The 12,749-nt window shown below is 34.7% G+C and overlaps 1 protein-coding gene across 1 annotated transcript; it reads right to left on the minus strand.

Annotated features, from left to right (window-relative positions):
* Nucleotides 1-202: 202 nt before the first annotated feature.
* Nucleotides 203-12,675, minus strand: LOC134539245 (protein KTI12 homolog). Its single transcript, XM_063381055.1, has 6 exons — nt 12,429-12,675; nt 10,482-10,533; nt 7,549-7,601; nt 6,252-6,562; nt 4,342-4,404; nt 203-1,949 (listed from the first exon to the last, which is right to left on the minus strand). The coding sequence occupies exons 1-6, from the start codon at nt 12,589-12,591 to the stop codon at nt 1,734-1,736; spliced, it is 858 nt and encodes a 285-aa protein (XP_063237125.1). The 5' UTR covers nt 12,592-12,675; the 3' UTR covers nt 203-1,733.
* Between the last annotated feature and the right edge of the window lie 74 nt (nt 12,676-12,749).

Below are 12,749 nucleotides of genomic sequence, written 5' to 3' on the forward strand. Positions count from 1 at the left end.
ACATGCAACAAATCCTTTTCTCATATATGCAAAGAAGAAAAAAAGGCATAAACAATAATAAAAATTATCATTTTTTTAAACAAAAAGTCACAAATCCTATTCTAGTAGCATGATGTTTTGGTGTTAGAAAAAAGGGTGTAATATTAGTCAGATTTGTAATGTTTTGATATACAAATAAAACTAATTCGTTTTGTAATTTAACTCCATTATCCCCTTACGTCTTATTTTTCACACAAGCTGATATAAGTTTTATACCAGTTTTTAGTACAGCATTGTAATAAATAAAACCTAGGCAAGTTATTAAAAGTATTTGAACTTCCTCAATGAGATTTTTTTTCCTATTTGTTTCCATTTTTCTGTCTTTGTGTTCAGAAATAATTCTTTAGTTGTTCTTTACATCTAACACCACCTTGCATGGATCAAATATAAAACATGCGACAAAAAAAGCTAAAGGTGTTAAGAGGTAAAATTTCAATAAAACTTAAGAAAAACATTAAAAAATATATTAAAAAAAATTGAACCCCAAGGGTTTCCTTCTAAATGGGTCTACCGCCTGTTCAGATTGTTTAACCCTCTACAAATCACTCTGTATACAGGTATATTGTACGTGTAAATTTAGCAAATGAACAGGAGTTATTGCACGTTACTAATTTTTTCAGTATATATAATATCAACAAAACGAAATAGGAAAATAACTTAAAAATATAATTTAAAAAAACTTTATTCTAAGTCTAAAAAAATTAATGCTCCAGAACACATTTTCAACTTGCATTACAGTCATAGAAATGTATTAGCCATAAAACCATTAACAGATAGTTGTCTTGAAGTATATTTCAGCACACAGTAATAACTATTGGGTTAAATTTGTAATAACCACTAATAACATTCCAAAGTATAAAGACCAACATACCTTCATATGAAAACTATTATGGTGACACATTTTTTTAAAAATTTAAACCATGTTAACATACGTTAATTATTCCTTTGGAACTTGTTAATGCTGCATGGTTTTTTTGTGGTCAGCCATCATAACCCCTCAGCGGAAGATCCTGTTTTTCTGGGAATTGACATGGTCTCTGAGAGGGAGAGGGTGGAGGGAGGGGTGGAAGTTGGTAAGTGGTGGGGGAAAAACTCTCGAGGTACCTGCTCTTCTAAGTAAATGATCAGAACAAAAATTACAGTTTTACATCACTTTTTACATGAAAACTATTGTTTGAATAAACGAACTGTCGTCATATTTCAAACTGTCGTATAATTTACATAATCGGTATGGATGTTTCAGTTCCACACAATTTTTGTCAGTACATATATTCTTTTCACAGGAAAAAATTGATGTTTATACCATAATATCCCCACAGGTATATATTTGCTACGAAGTAGCTCTGCTTCCGGGTCGTAGCAGCGTCCTCGTCGAGAGATTCACCGACGTTTCGGTCGACACTTGCGGTCGCCATCATCGGGGAGCAAGTTACAGAAACATTCAGTCCTTGATGACGGCGACTGCAATGTCGACCGAAACGTCGGTGAATCATTCGCCGAGGACGCGGCCACAACCGAGAAGCCGAGCCACTTCGGACGATGGCCGTGGGAAAGCCTGCGAACATTATTGATATTTGTCACGAGACCGAGCCTTGAAAGTTTCGGGAGATGAAATCAATATTAATACTCATCACGATTCAACACTGTTCTTGCTGGCAGCAGTTTCGCACGGACGCCGGCAAGCACCGGTGGGGTCAGCGCAGGCTGGCGTTGAGGAACTGCGCGAAGAGGGGCGGGACAGCGGCCGCGTCGCCGACGGGGTGCAGCCTGGTGTAGGAGAGGAACTGCCGGCGCAGCCGTGCCAGCTGCGCGGGGGTGACGCCCGGGCCCACCCCCTCCACCGCCAGGCCCTCGTGGCCCGGTATCTGCACCCGCCCCTCCGCGCCCAGCTTCTGGGCCGACAGGACGGCCTGCGCGGGCAGCGTCACGCTCACGAGCATCGCAACTAGTCATGAGTAGGGTTAGGAGTTTTCCGCGATTCCGCGGCCACGGAATATTTCGCAGAATTACAAGAGTCCCGCATAATCGCAGAATAACCGATTTTGCTGTACCTTTTTTGTCCATTTTGAGTGCAGTAATAATGCGTGCAAGGGTTACGTTCTCCCAAATAATATCTTAATTATTATGGGCAGAGTGAATAATTTCCAAACACTGTATAAAACATACGTTTTCATATGATTAATGCTGCAATGCCGTTAAAAAATACAAGTTTGAATTACCAAAATATCATGTACGGCAAAATAAATTTTGTTTGCAGAGAATGCAAAGATAAGATTATATATATATATATATTATATTACATTGAGCGAGTGATCCTACCGGCATTTATGAAACGACTGTAGTCACAGTCGATGGAAATATGTGCGCATCAATCAACTAATCGATCGATACAAGGCTTCGTATACAAACGAAATGACCTTATGGCCGTTGGCGCAAGATGTAGGCCACACAGCATATTAAAAAATATAAATATATAGATTTATCGTGATCCACTAAAGTAAATGAAAATGTCTTTGAGTAAATACGTTTTTAAAGAAGCCAGCGGGGGTAAAACAGCTATCCAAAATTGTTTTTGTTAGCTCGTTCAAAAAACTGGCTTCTTTAGGTTGTATATACATGTTTCAAACGTGATAAACTATTTTTAATAAATTGCAGAACTTTACATTTCTTATCGCAGAATTTCTTGTTTTCTATCGCAGAATTTGTGTTTCACTATTGCAGAATTTTGGCCTTTGGTGTGCAGAAAACTCCTAACCCTAGTCATGAGTCAAATCACAATGTTCTCAAATCCAAATTGTGAATTATGAAAGTAAAGCTCTAGGTTTCAAGGGTCAAAAATAAGATAGGATACAAGAAATAAATATTAACTATCGTGATGGAAACATTCAAACCTTTAAATGTTTGTTTCATGAAACTTAAGTTACCAGAGTCAATACATGTCATAATTTTATTTACATAATTACATATGAATAGTACCATATCTTTACAAATGGTAATTAGGATAGATACAGTACAAAGGAAGACACAAATTTAGTAAACTTCACAGTTGATAGTATTCAAATAGGAATTTTCTCATTTCCTAAATATTTTGGTTTAGTAATTATTTGATGAGTTTGAGGATTTTGCTAGCCCACCCCTAATTCTAACATTGTCTGTTCAAAACCAGAAGACTACATCCCTTTGTATATTCTAGCCTACACAGTTAATTTTTTTTTGTCTTTTGATGAATAAAAACACATTTCAATTCTTAATGTTTATTTATTGCAAGTAATAGGTCTACATCACAAAAATGTCTTCTTTTTTTCCATGGTAAAAATTATTTCTAGTTTTTTTTTCCTAACCTTGACTACTAAATATTTTGCTCAACTTCACATCTTCCGTACATTAATGGCTTGTTTTGCAGAATTGCTTAAGAAATGGCAATGTTGACCTACTGCTTTTTTGCATAATTATTTTTAACGTTAATTTATGTACTGCATATATTTTACACATTAGGTACCTATAATGACACTACATATATATAACAATAAATATATGTATAATGACCAGGATCACTCTTTATACATACAGCTGTTTAATGCTTACAACTTAACCTCCTTAGTCCCAATTTCAAAATATTTCTCCATAAAAATTTGGAATCCGCTATAAAAAACCAAACCTCCAACATGGAGCATAAAGCCAAGCCTTAAGGTCTCTCTGTCTACCAGCTCAAACAGAGCTTCAGAAAAAACTATGTGATTTAGAAACTGCTAGATATATCCGAATGGTGTCAGTTTACGAAAAGGATTTAAGAATACTATGCTGAAGGCGGTATCTATGAGAAGTTCTACTTCCGTAGTTGGTTTTTTAAAACTGTATTTTTGGAAGAGTGAAAATAGCTAAAACTTGTGTTTTCAGAGTAATTATTAGGTATGAAACTCCCAGTAGAAATTCTTTAAAGTAGTCAGGGGTCAGGGCCTTGAATTACAACATTATCTTCATATCTCTGCCATATAATGTTGTGGTCACCGTTCAAAACTCTCGACAAGAAGACTGTGTGCCAGTTCACAGACTTGCACTTAGAGGCAATACAGTGCTAGAAGCACCAGCAAGCGTTGCGCTTATCATTATGCCTCACAAACACAAATACACCCATGATTGGGAGGGCCTCTTAAAGGTAACCCCACATGCTGATACTTTAACCTCTCTGTTTGGGATAGGATCAGATCAGATCAGATCAGGCACTTCATAGCTATAATGCAAATCATCAGTAAAGCCAACATAAAAATATGTAACACATCAAAGTTTGATCCTCTGACTTACCGTTACAATCTCCTGGGTGATGCGGTCAAGTTCGTACAAGAAGTTTGTCGAAGATAAAGGTGCCTAGAATGAAAGAAAGTGCAAAAGATACTTTACATGAACAGGAATACTTAACAGACAATAAATAAAAACTAGGGTTTCTCATTAAGACAGATTTATTGTTCTAACTAAACATTATAAACATGAATTGCAGTAATTTAATTTTTAAAAATAAAATTCTCTCTTTACACTAATTTAATTAAATTTAAAAAGATGGTAGTAAATAACTCTTTGTAGATGGTCTGACACAATTTCAATCTAAAACAAAATTTACTAATTACAGATAACAGGCAGTTTTTGAACCACAAATAAAATGCACTGAATATTTCAATTATAAATGTACTGTAATTGTATTAGAAAATTTAATTTTGTTCCTCTATGACCCCCATTCTGGATTCGCCCTTCGATCCTGGGGTAAAGTAAACACAGATTGCCTTGGTGAAAGACGAGTTATCTGACCACTCTACTCCCATAGCTCTCAAGCTCAGTGTGATCTGACAAGAGTGCTTTATTACTTCTTTGGCATGACTAAATAAAACAAAGTTAATGTAGAAAAAGAACTATTGCAGCATTTGTGGTATCAAAGAGAACCAACATAGGGGCAGATATTATCTATGCCACGTTTGTTCTACACAATAATTTTCTTAGCTAATAACAAGCAAACCTGTAGGAAACAAAAACATGTTTGGTGGTTTCAGTATCAAAAAAACAATTTCTAGTAGTTGCAGCTATAATGTTTCTCTTTCTCGCGCAAGCACTCACACACACATACCCACACATATAAGCATATTTTATTTTCAATTTACATATTTGTTACATAACCTGTTTTTCATTCGTTTGCAAATAAACCAGATGCTACGATGTATGTGTTCATAGGTTTTATTTCCATTGCATGGTGCGTGCACATTTCATTTCATGCTAAAATTTCACCATCAATGTGCCCAAATATAACATAAACATATATAAAACATAAAATCTTGAAATTCTGTTGAAGGAAAAACCCACCAATGCAGGTCTTCACGCACTACACTTGAACAGAAATCAACCACATTTTTCTCAAATATTTCAATAATGTTTACGAGATTAAGTAATCTGCTTATATGTTTTAAATTCTATGTATAATGCATCCATATTACTGTTTTACCGTTACATGTTTATATTCAGATAAATTTTTCGACTGTAAAGTATAATATATTTTGTAACTGCATTACGGCTTTAATTTTATCTGTATCTACTTACATCTTTATTTATCTCCATACGGTATATTTTTACTTGTATTACTGTTTCAAAACCATTATTTTTACAGGCTATATTTATACCTGAAAAATAGTTTTTATTACTTTCATGTCTGTACTTTATGTATATTTGAATTTTACTTATGTTTGCTGGTACCAACATGGGCGTCGCAACCGGGTTGGGGGGGGGGGGGGGCATGTCCCCCCCCAATAATAGAAGTCTTCAATTTCGTCCCCTCCAATAATATATTTAGTTTCGTAGTTTCTCCTGATGTTTAAATTAATGATTTTGTTTGGATATAGCACCAGCAGATATGTTAACTGTGTTTTTTACAAATTTGTTCTCTGAAAAATATTTTTTTATAAAAAATAAATTTTATATTGCAACCAACTATAATTAGAATATTTAGGAAAGAAAAAATGCCTAAAAACCACCTTTTTGCACCTTCGAACCCCAAATTTTCCCGGGGGAGGAGCCCCGGACACCCCCGCTTTTTTTTCTTTTTTTCATGGGATGGATATTCCTGAAACAAACTAAATCAATTGAAGTCCCCCTCCCCCAAAAAATATATATCCTTGCGACGTCCATGCATACCGAAGTACGAAAGTGCAAAGAAAGTGGGCGGAGACACCTACACACTGGGTGGACATGTTGGGCGGCGGGGGCTTCCTCCCGTACAGGGCGGCGAACATCTCCGGGCCGGGCAGCTCGTCGCCCGGCAGCGGGGAGAAGAGCGGCGCGTCCCAGCGGCTGCGGCTGTCCGGGGGCTCGTACCGGGCCACCAGCGCGTCGAACGCCTCCGCCGAGTAGCCGTCGTCGCCGCCGCCCGCTGCCGCCGCCCGGCCGGCGTTCCACCCCCGGGCCGTCTCCACCGGGACCACGCAGTGCAGGGTGCACTGGGTGCACTTGCTGGCCTTCGACATGCAGTACAGCTCGTACCTGAAGCCTGCGCACACGCACCATCGCAGGAGCCCCGCTTCAACCAACCACCGGCACTTACAGGGAAAAAAATTTTGAAAGTTTCACGCGACAGACTGTCCAGATGAAGCATCATTTTGCATGTGTTGCACTCAAACCACCTCGACCTTGAACCCTACAGGCTACATAATACTCCTGAGTCCCAGCCCCCGGGCTCATGGATTAGTACATGGTGCCAACTGCATTTCCTCGATACCACCCGCTATTGAATCGCACATCACGTTTTCACCGGCTGCTCTTGTTTCGAGTGGGTTACACACCCGGGGCTTGTTCTTCAGATCATGAGTCCAGCAGAACATTTCAAATAAACCACACTGTGCGGCTGCAGAAAAAAAATGAAAGCTAGGCTGCAAATGCTTACACGCGTTCTTTCCACTCGTCAACGTTGACTGCGGCAGTGTCGCACATGTTCGAAAGGAAGAATCGACTGAGATACATAGTGCAATACATAACGTAACATGAACCAAATAAAATGCACTTGGTGGCGGTTCTATGTGAGAGGTGATAGGGGGAGGGGGGTTCCCGACCAATCTTACCCCCCTCCCCCCAAAAACTAAAAGAAAAAACTTGAGTGCTAACAAAAATAATACCTAATCTAATTCATGCCGCACCTGATATTTAAATTGGTTCAATTTTTTTTTTCGTAAAAATTATAAATGTATTATTTTACATTATTTTGCTACTTGTTGATTTTACTTCTGTTCACATGACTTCATAAATGTGCTAACACAGTATTTACAAAGGATTTTTTTATATACATATATATTTATTTATTTATTTATTCCAATTAAATAGGAGGTATTCCATATTCATCCAATATTTAAAAAAAGATGGGTTCTCTTAGCAAAGAATAAAAAAACTGATCTTAGTATGTACTGTTTAATTTAGCATACAGGTCAGTGAACATGTAAAAATTTATAGGAAGTCTTTACCCATGAAAAAAAAAATCATTACCTTTAATGTAGTTTCCGGCATCAATAATAACCACTGTCTCTCTTCCTATTAATCTGTAATCACAAGGAAGAAAAAAAAGTTACTTTTTAGTGCAGATTTCAAGTCTTTAGTAATATTTGAAGCAATAATAATATCACATTGTTTATAGAGGAAAAAAAAGACTGAGATGATTTTGATAAATTATTACATTTTGTTTGAAGAGTCATATGAAAAACAATTTTTACACTTTAATTTTATGTATTAAAACTGTTGTAGCACTCATTTAAGTTGTGAGTCTGTATAGTGTGCTATGAAAGCTAAAGGTGAGTGAATACGCACATATAATAACTTTTATTTATGTAAGTTAATGTTTGATTTAAATTACATTTAAAATCAAATCAGGTACCTATGAAAAGTTTGCAAATTTTCAAAGGTGAATAAAAATACAATGGAATAAAATATTGCATTCACATTGCTGCTATTGGTACCAGCATAATATGTGCTTCCGTGAGAGTGTACAAAAAAAAATATAAAAATATATTCTATTACTCTACAACTCTTACTGGAGCACATTAATATTGGGGATGTTTACAAACTGAACAAATATAATATGAATTTACTTTAACAATAAATAGCAGTTTCCATTAATTTCATACAGACTGTTTTTTTTTCTTTCAATTTATATATTTTGAAGAAAAAATAGTCAAACGAAACATAATTTGTAGTTTGCACGAGAAAATCCGAAAATTTACCATCATGTATCATCCATGTTGTTTGAAATGTTATAATAAAAACATGTTTGAGGTTATTTTTTAATTATTCATTAGGCATGACAATCAAAATCAATATATATTATAAATTGAGGTGAGCCATGATACATAGCTAAAAAATTTTTTTTAAGGATTATTTGATCTATCTGAGCTATGCACTTATTAAAACTGCACAATATTTAACTTCTGAAATTTAAAAAAAAAAAAATATTGTTTAGTAATTAGTATCAAATGCATGAAAATTAATGACAAATGGATCCCAACTGATCCATAAAAAATCACAAAATTGACCAATTTTAACTGCTTAGTAGCAGTAATTTTCCATTATTTCTAGCATGCATTACTAAGGTACACGTACACCTAGTTATGACTAGAATATTAAAAAATATACTTTACAATACAAAAATAAATTAATATTTTGGAATAAGGCCTCTAAAGTAAAACAAGTAACAACCAACGTCATGGAAGGGTGTTTAATCAGAAATTCTGTAATATGGCACCAATCGAGCAGTTCACATTTAAATTTCAAGTAGATTCCAGCTGTCGATCTTGGATGCCAGAGTTTATAGTTACTGTCAGTTTTCATTTTCATACAGTGTTTCCTGTTTACTAGTGGGTTGCATTGAAAAGGTCCATTTCCGTAATGATTATTTTTAAGAAGAGATCTGAATCAAGGTCGCAACGTCATATCAGACAGTCATAAACAGTTAATGCTCATATGTTTTTTTTTTCTATAGAGCAAATGACAACTACTTTTTTTGAATACCATTATACCAGGGGTGTAGCCAGGGGAGGGGGGGGGTTAGGGGTTCAACCCCCCCCCTCCCCTAGCACCAAATCTTTAATTAATTTCTTATTCATCACTCAAACAAATTTCATATTAAAATTAATAAAATGTTTACCATTACAATATTTAAATTTAAGCACCGAAAACTGCTAAAATAGCACTATTTTACACCTTAAAATCAAAATTTTCCTGGGGGAGGACCCCCGGACCCCCCGCTTTAATACGGGAGGGGGGGGGATGCTTCTTAACACCCCCCATACACAAATTCTGGCTACGCCACTGCATTATACTGAATATTAATTTTTCTTTGGTATGTTGAAACTATATTGACGGTTGACAATGTGGCAAAACCGCTCATCCAGCAAGGCCATACACAGAATGAACCAGATTTAAGACCTTTCACTCTAGCTTCTTAGAACAGAAGTTAGTATGTATGATTATATCTACCAAAATACAAAATTTGAATGCATGGGTCTTAACAATGCAAAGTTGTTTCCTAACTAAAAAATACAGCATTTATAGCAATGTAGCTCAATTAAAAGCTTATATATGTCCTTCAATGCTTAGTTTTTCCAAATAAATAACAAATCATTATATAAATAGGGGCTGGAAAAATTACATCTTTTTTATAGAATTTATAGAATTGCTAATTTACACTTTCAATGGAATTTTTTTGCTAATTTCTTATGTGGATGCTATGTATTAGGACTAATTTTTTTTAAGTAAATGCTTTAATTCAGCTAAGTAAGTTTCAGTGTCATTCATTTGTAAAGTAATCAAAATTATGAAAAAATATGTATTGTTTCACATTTAGAAAGAAACAACTGTCTTGTAGACTCATAGTAACATAAATCACTTTATTTTCGGACCTTGCCCATTTTTCTGGGACACATGCACATTTTTTAAAAATATTTTTGTAACTGAAGATAGGCCTATACCAGCAAATCAGTTAACACACAAAGACGACCAACATCTTTGCTGCCGATTTTCACTTGTCGTGAGCCTAACCCAATTAATCCAATTGATTTATGAATTATTACAGATTAAACATCCAACTTAATGTTTGCTAGCATGATTTACTACCAATTTTGTAAGTAAAATAAACAATGGAATTTTTTTATGTTTTTAATCTTAAAAGGCATAAACAATTTTTTTGATACAAAAACTGAAACAGTGTCATTTGTAGTGTCATTTAGAAAGTAAATATTAGGTTTTAAATAAAATTCATTAAAAAGCTAATTTCACAATAATAATTATTATTTGTAGAGTTCCTATGCATAAAAAAATTATCTTCTCCTTTTTTTTTTTTTTTTTTTTTTTTTTAATATTAGTTGTTTTCAGCACTGCTAACATATTACAAGTTTTCTGCAAAATATTTTGCTATTAATTAAACCTACCGTTGAGTTTCTGCTTTTATCAGTCCTCTTACTTCTTTTTCTTTGCCTGAATCTGTAAACAAAAAAAGTCAAAATATGCATCTAATTCAAAATATGATCAAAACATCTGAGACTTATAGCTAATAGCATAATAAGTAGTAACTATAAATAGATTATTGCATATAGTAGATACATTTTTATCTTGGTTGATATTGGACATTTTGTGTTGCATTAAGAACAAAAGGTAAAAAATATATGAAAAAAACTAGGTGGAGGATTTTGGCTTCAGCTGTTTTCCAATTCGTCGCAAAGTGACCTAGTCCACTTTCCCCTTTGCTCTTTACTTGTTTCAACCCCTTAAGTCCTTTTCAAGAATTAAATTCATGTGTTAAACTTTCCTTTCATCAGAAGTTGTATTAAAATTATGTATTTGAGACCATAAATTTATAAATATTCCAAGCCCAATCTTAAAATTATTCATGGCATGCTTTTTGCATCTGTATCCTTTTTTTTTTTTTTTTACTATAGCCCCTCCTGAAAAATATGTCTGAAGCCGCCATTGCGACAGACAATTCAGGTGACTGAAAAGGCATACTGCTCATGGCATTGGTTAGAAGGGCACATTCAGGAGCGCTTGGAAAATTGAAATGTTGCGGCCATATTTTGACAATACAGATTCGATGCAGTTTCCAAGGGCGCAAAGCCATGTCTTAGGTGAATGGAAACACAGTTCGTACATTTTCTTTAAGGGGGATTAGGCCCCACCATTTTGGAATTCTTTTTTTTATTTTTTTTGCTATAATTCTAATATTGAACTATTTAATCCCATTTTTGGCATGTAAAGGCATTAATCTTATCTCCCAGACTGTCTACACCTTTTTGCAACTACATATTGTCGGTACTCTACCAAAAGTGGCGAAAATGAGATTAAATAAATAACTGTCTAATAAAGGACAAAAGTAAAACTAAAAAAAAATGCCTAAGTCAGTATCTGAACCAGTAAAAAATTTATTAAGTTAACTTATTCAGTTTTGCCACTTTTTGACTTTTGGCACTTTTGGCAGTTGTCCGACGATATTTACTAACAGGCTCTGGGAGGAAATAAGTGATTACTTCACGAGGGTGACTATAACTATCATGATAATCACACCAGTTCACAAGTGCTGACTTCAACAAGTAGCCAAAGCTCCATCCTGTAACTTGTCAACCCAAAAAAATTTAATACAGAAGCTTTATCACAAGCAGTATCAAAATACGTGAAATTGCAAGATGGCAGGCCCTAATAACCCTTAATGGTTATTCACATTTATGATTTGAAAAATATTGTTAGATTTTTTTTGTTTTTTTTTGCAGAATTAAACAGGAACCATAAAAGTTGATTTTGCATTTTAATACAACCAAATAATTAAAACTAAAATTACTACTTGAATTTATCTATTCTTCCCAAGAATCTAAGCTTTCATGAATAATTACCCAATTTCACTAACTTAGCAGCTAACGAAACACAAATCATTTCATGTGAGGCAATTACTGTAATGAACTATTAAAAAACATCAAGAAGATTGTATGAAAGGACATGTGGCTTGAATTGATAACACTTATCAGTACTGGTGGACATTGGATCGAGCTATTCAAATACTTAAACTACTTGCCAAACCTGTATGTTAGCAGGATGTGACAGCAAGCTTGCATTGGCTGGAAGAATGTACAATACTTATTTAGGACAAGAAGAATCAGCAAGGTAGTCTGTAGTGCATAACAAACTATCATCCAAATAAATTTTACATTAAAACTCTTAATGAAACTAATTTGAAACAAACTCAAAGTGAAATAAATGATTTGCATCCATTAGACTGTTGTGAAGATAGAATAAGACATGTCACTATACCAAAAAATTACAACATACTCAACAGTCAACATTAGTATGGCCAATTGCAAGGACAATTTTAATTTAAACAACAATTTTACCGAAAACAACGGCATTCTTCTCTTTACCAGAATTCTTGAGTACCACATTCTCACTGATCACATGCACAGTGCAGTTGTGACTGTCCTCTAAATATGATTTCAACTCTAGGGATCTAGTTGTTTTACCACTTGAAGGAAAACCTGTCACTACTACTAAGGGCATTGCAATATGTACGTACAAATAACCTCAATTATTTATAAACATAAACTATGTAAACACCATGCACAACCAGAGACATGCGACAAATGAAAAGGCTAGCAGACGATTCAAAACTGCTGTGCCAACATACAAAAATAAATCATTTGTTAATTTAAAAAAAT

The sequence above is a fragment of the Bacillus rossius genome, chromosome 15 (genome assembly GCF_032445375.1).
Source record: "Bacillus rossius redtenbacheri isolate Brsri chromosome 15, Brsri_v3, whole genome shotgun sequence".
Taxonomy (NCBI): domain Eukaryota; kingdom Metazoa; phylum Arthropoda; class Insecta; order Phasmatodea; family Bacillidae; genus Bacillus; species Bacillus rossius.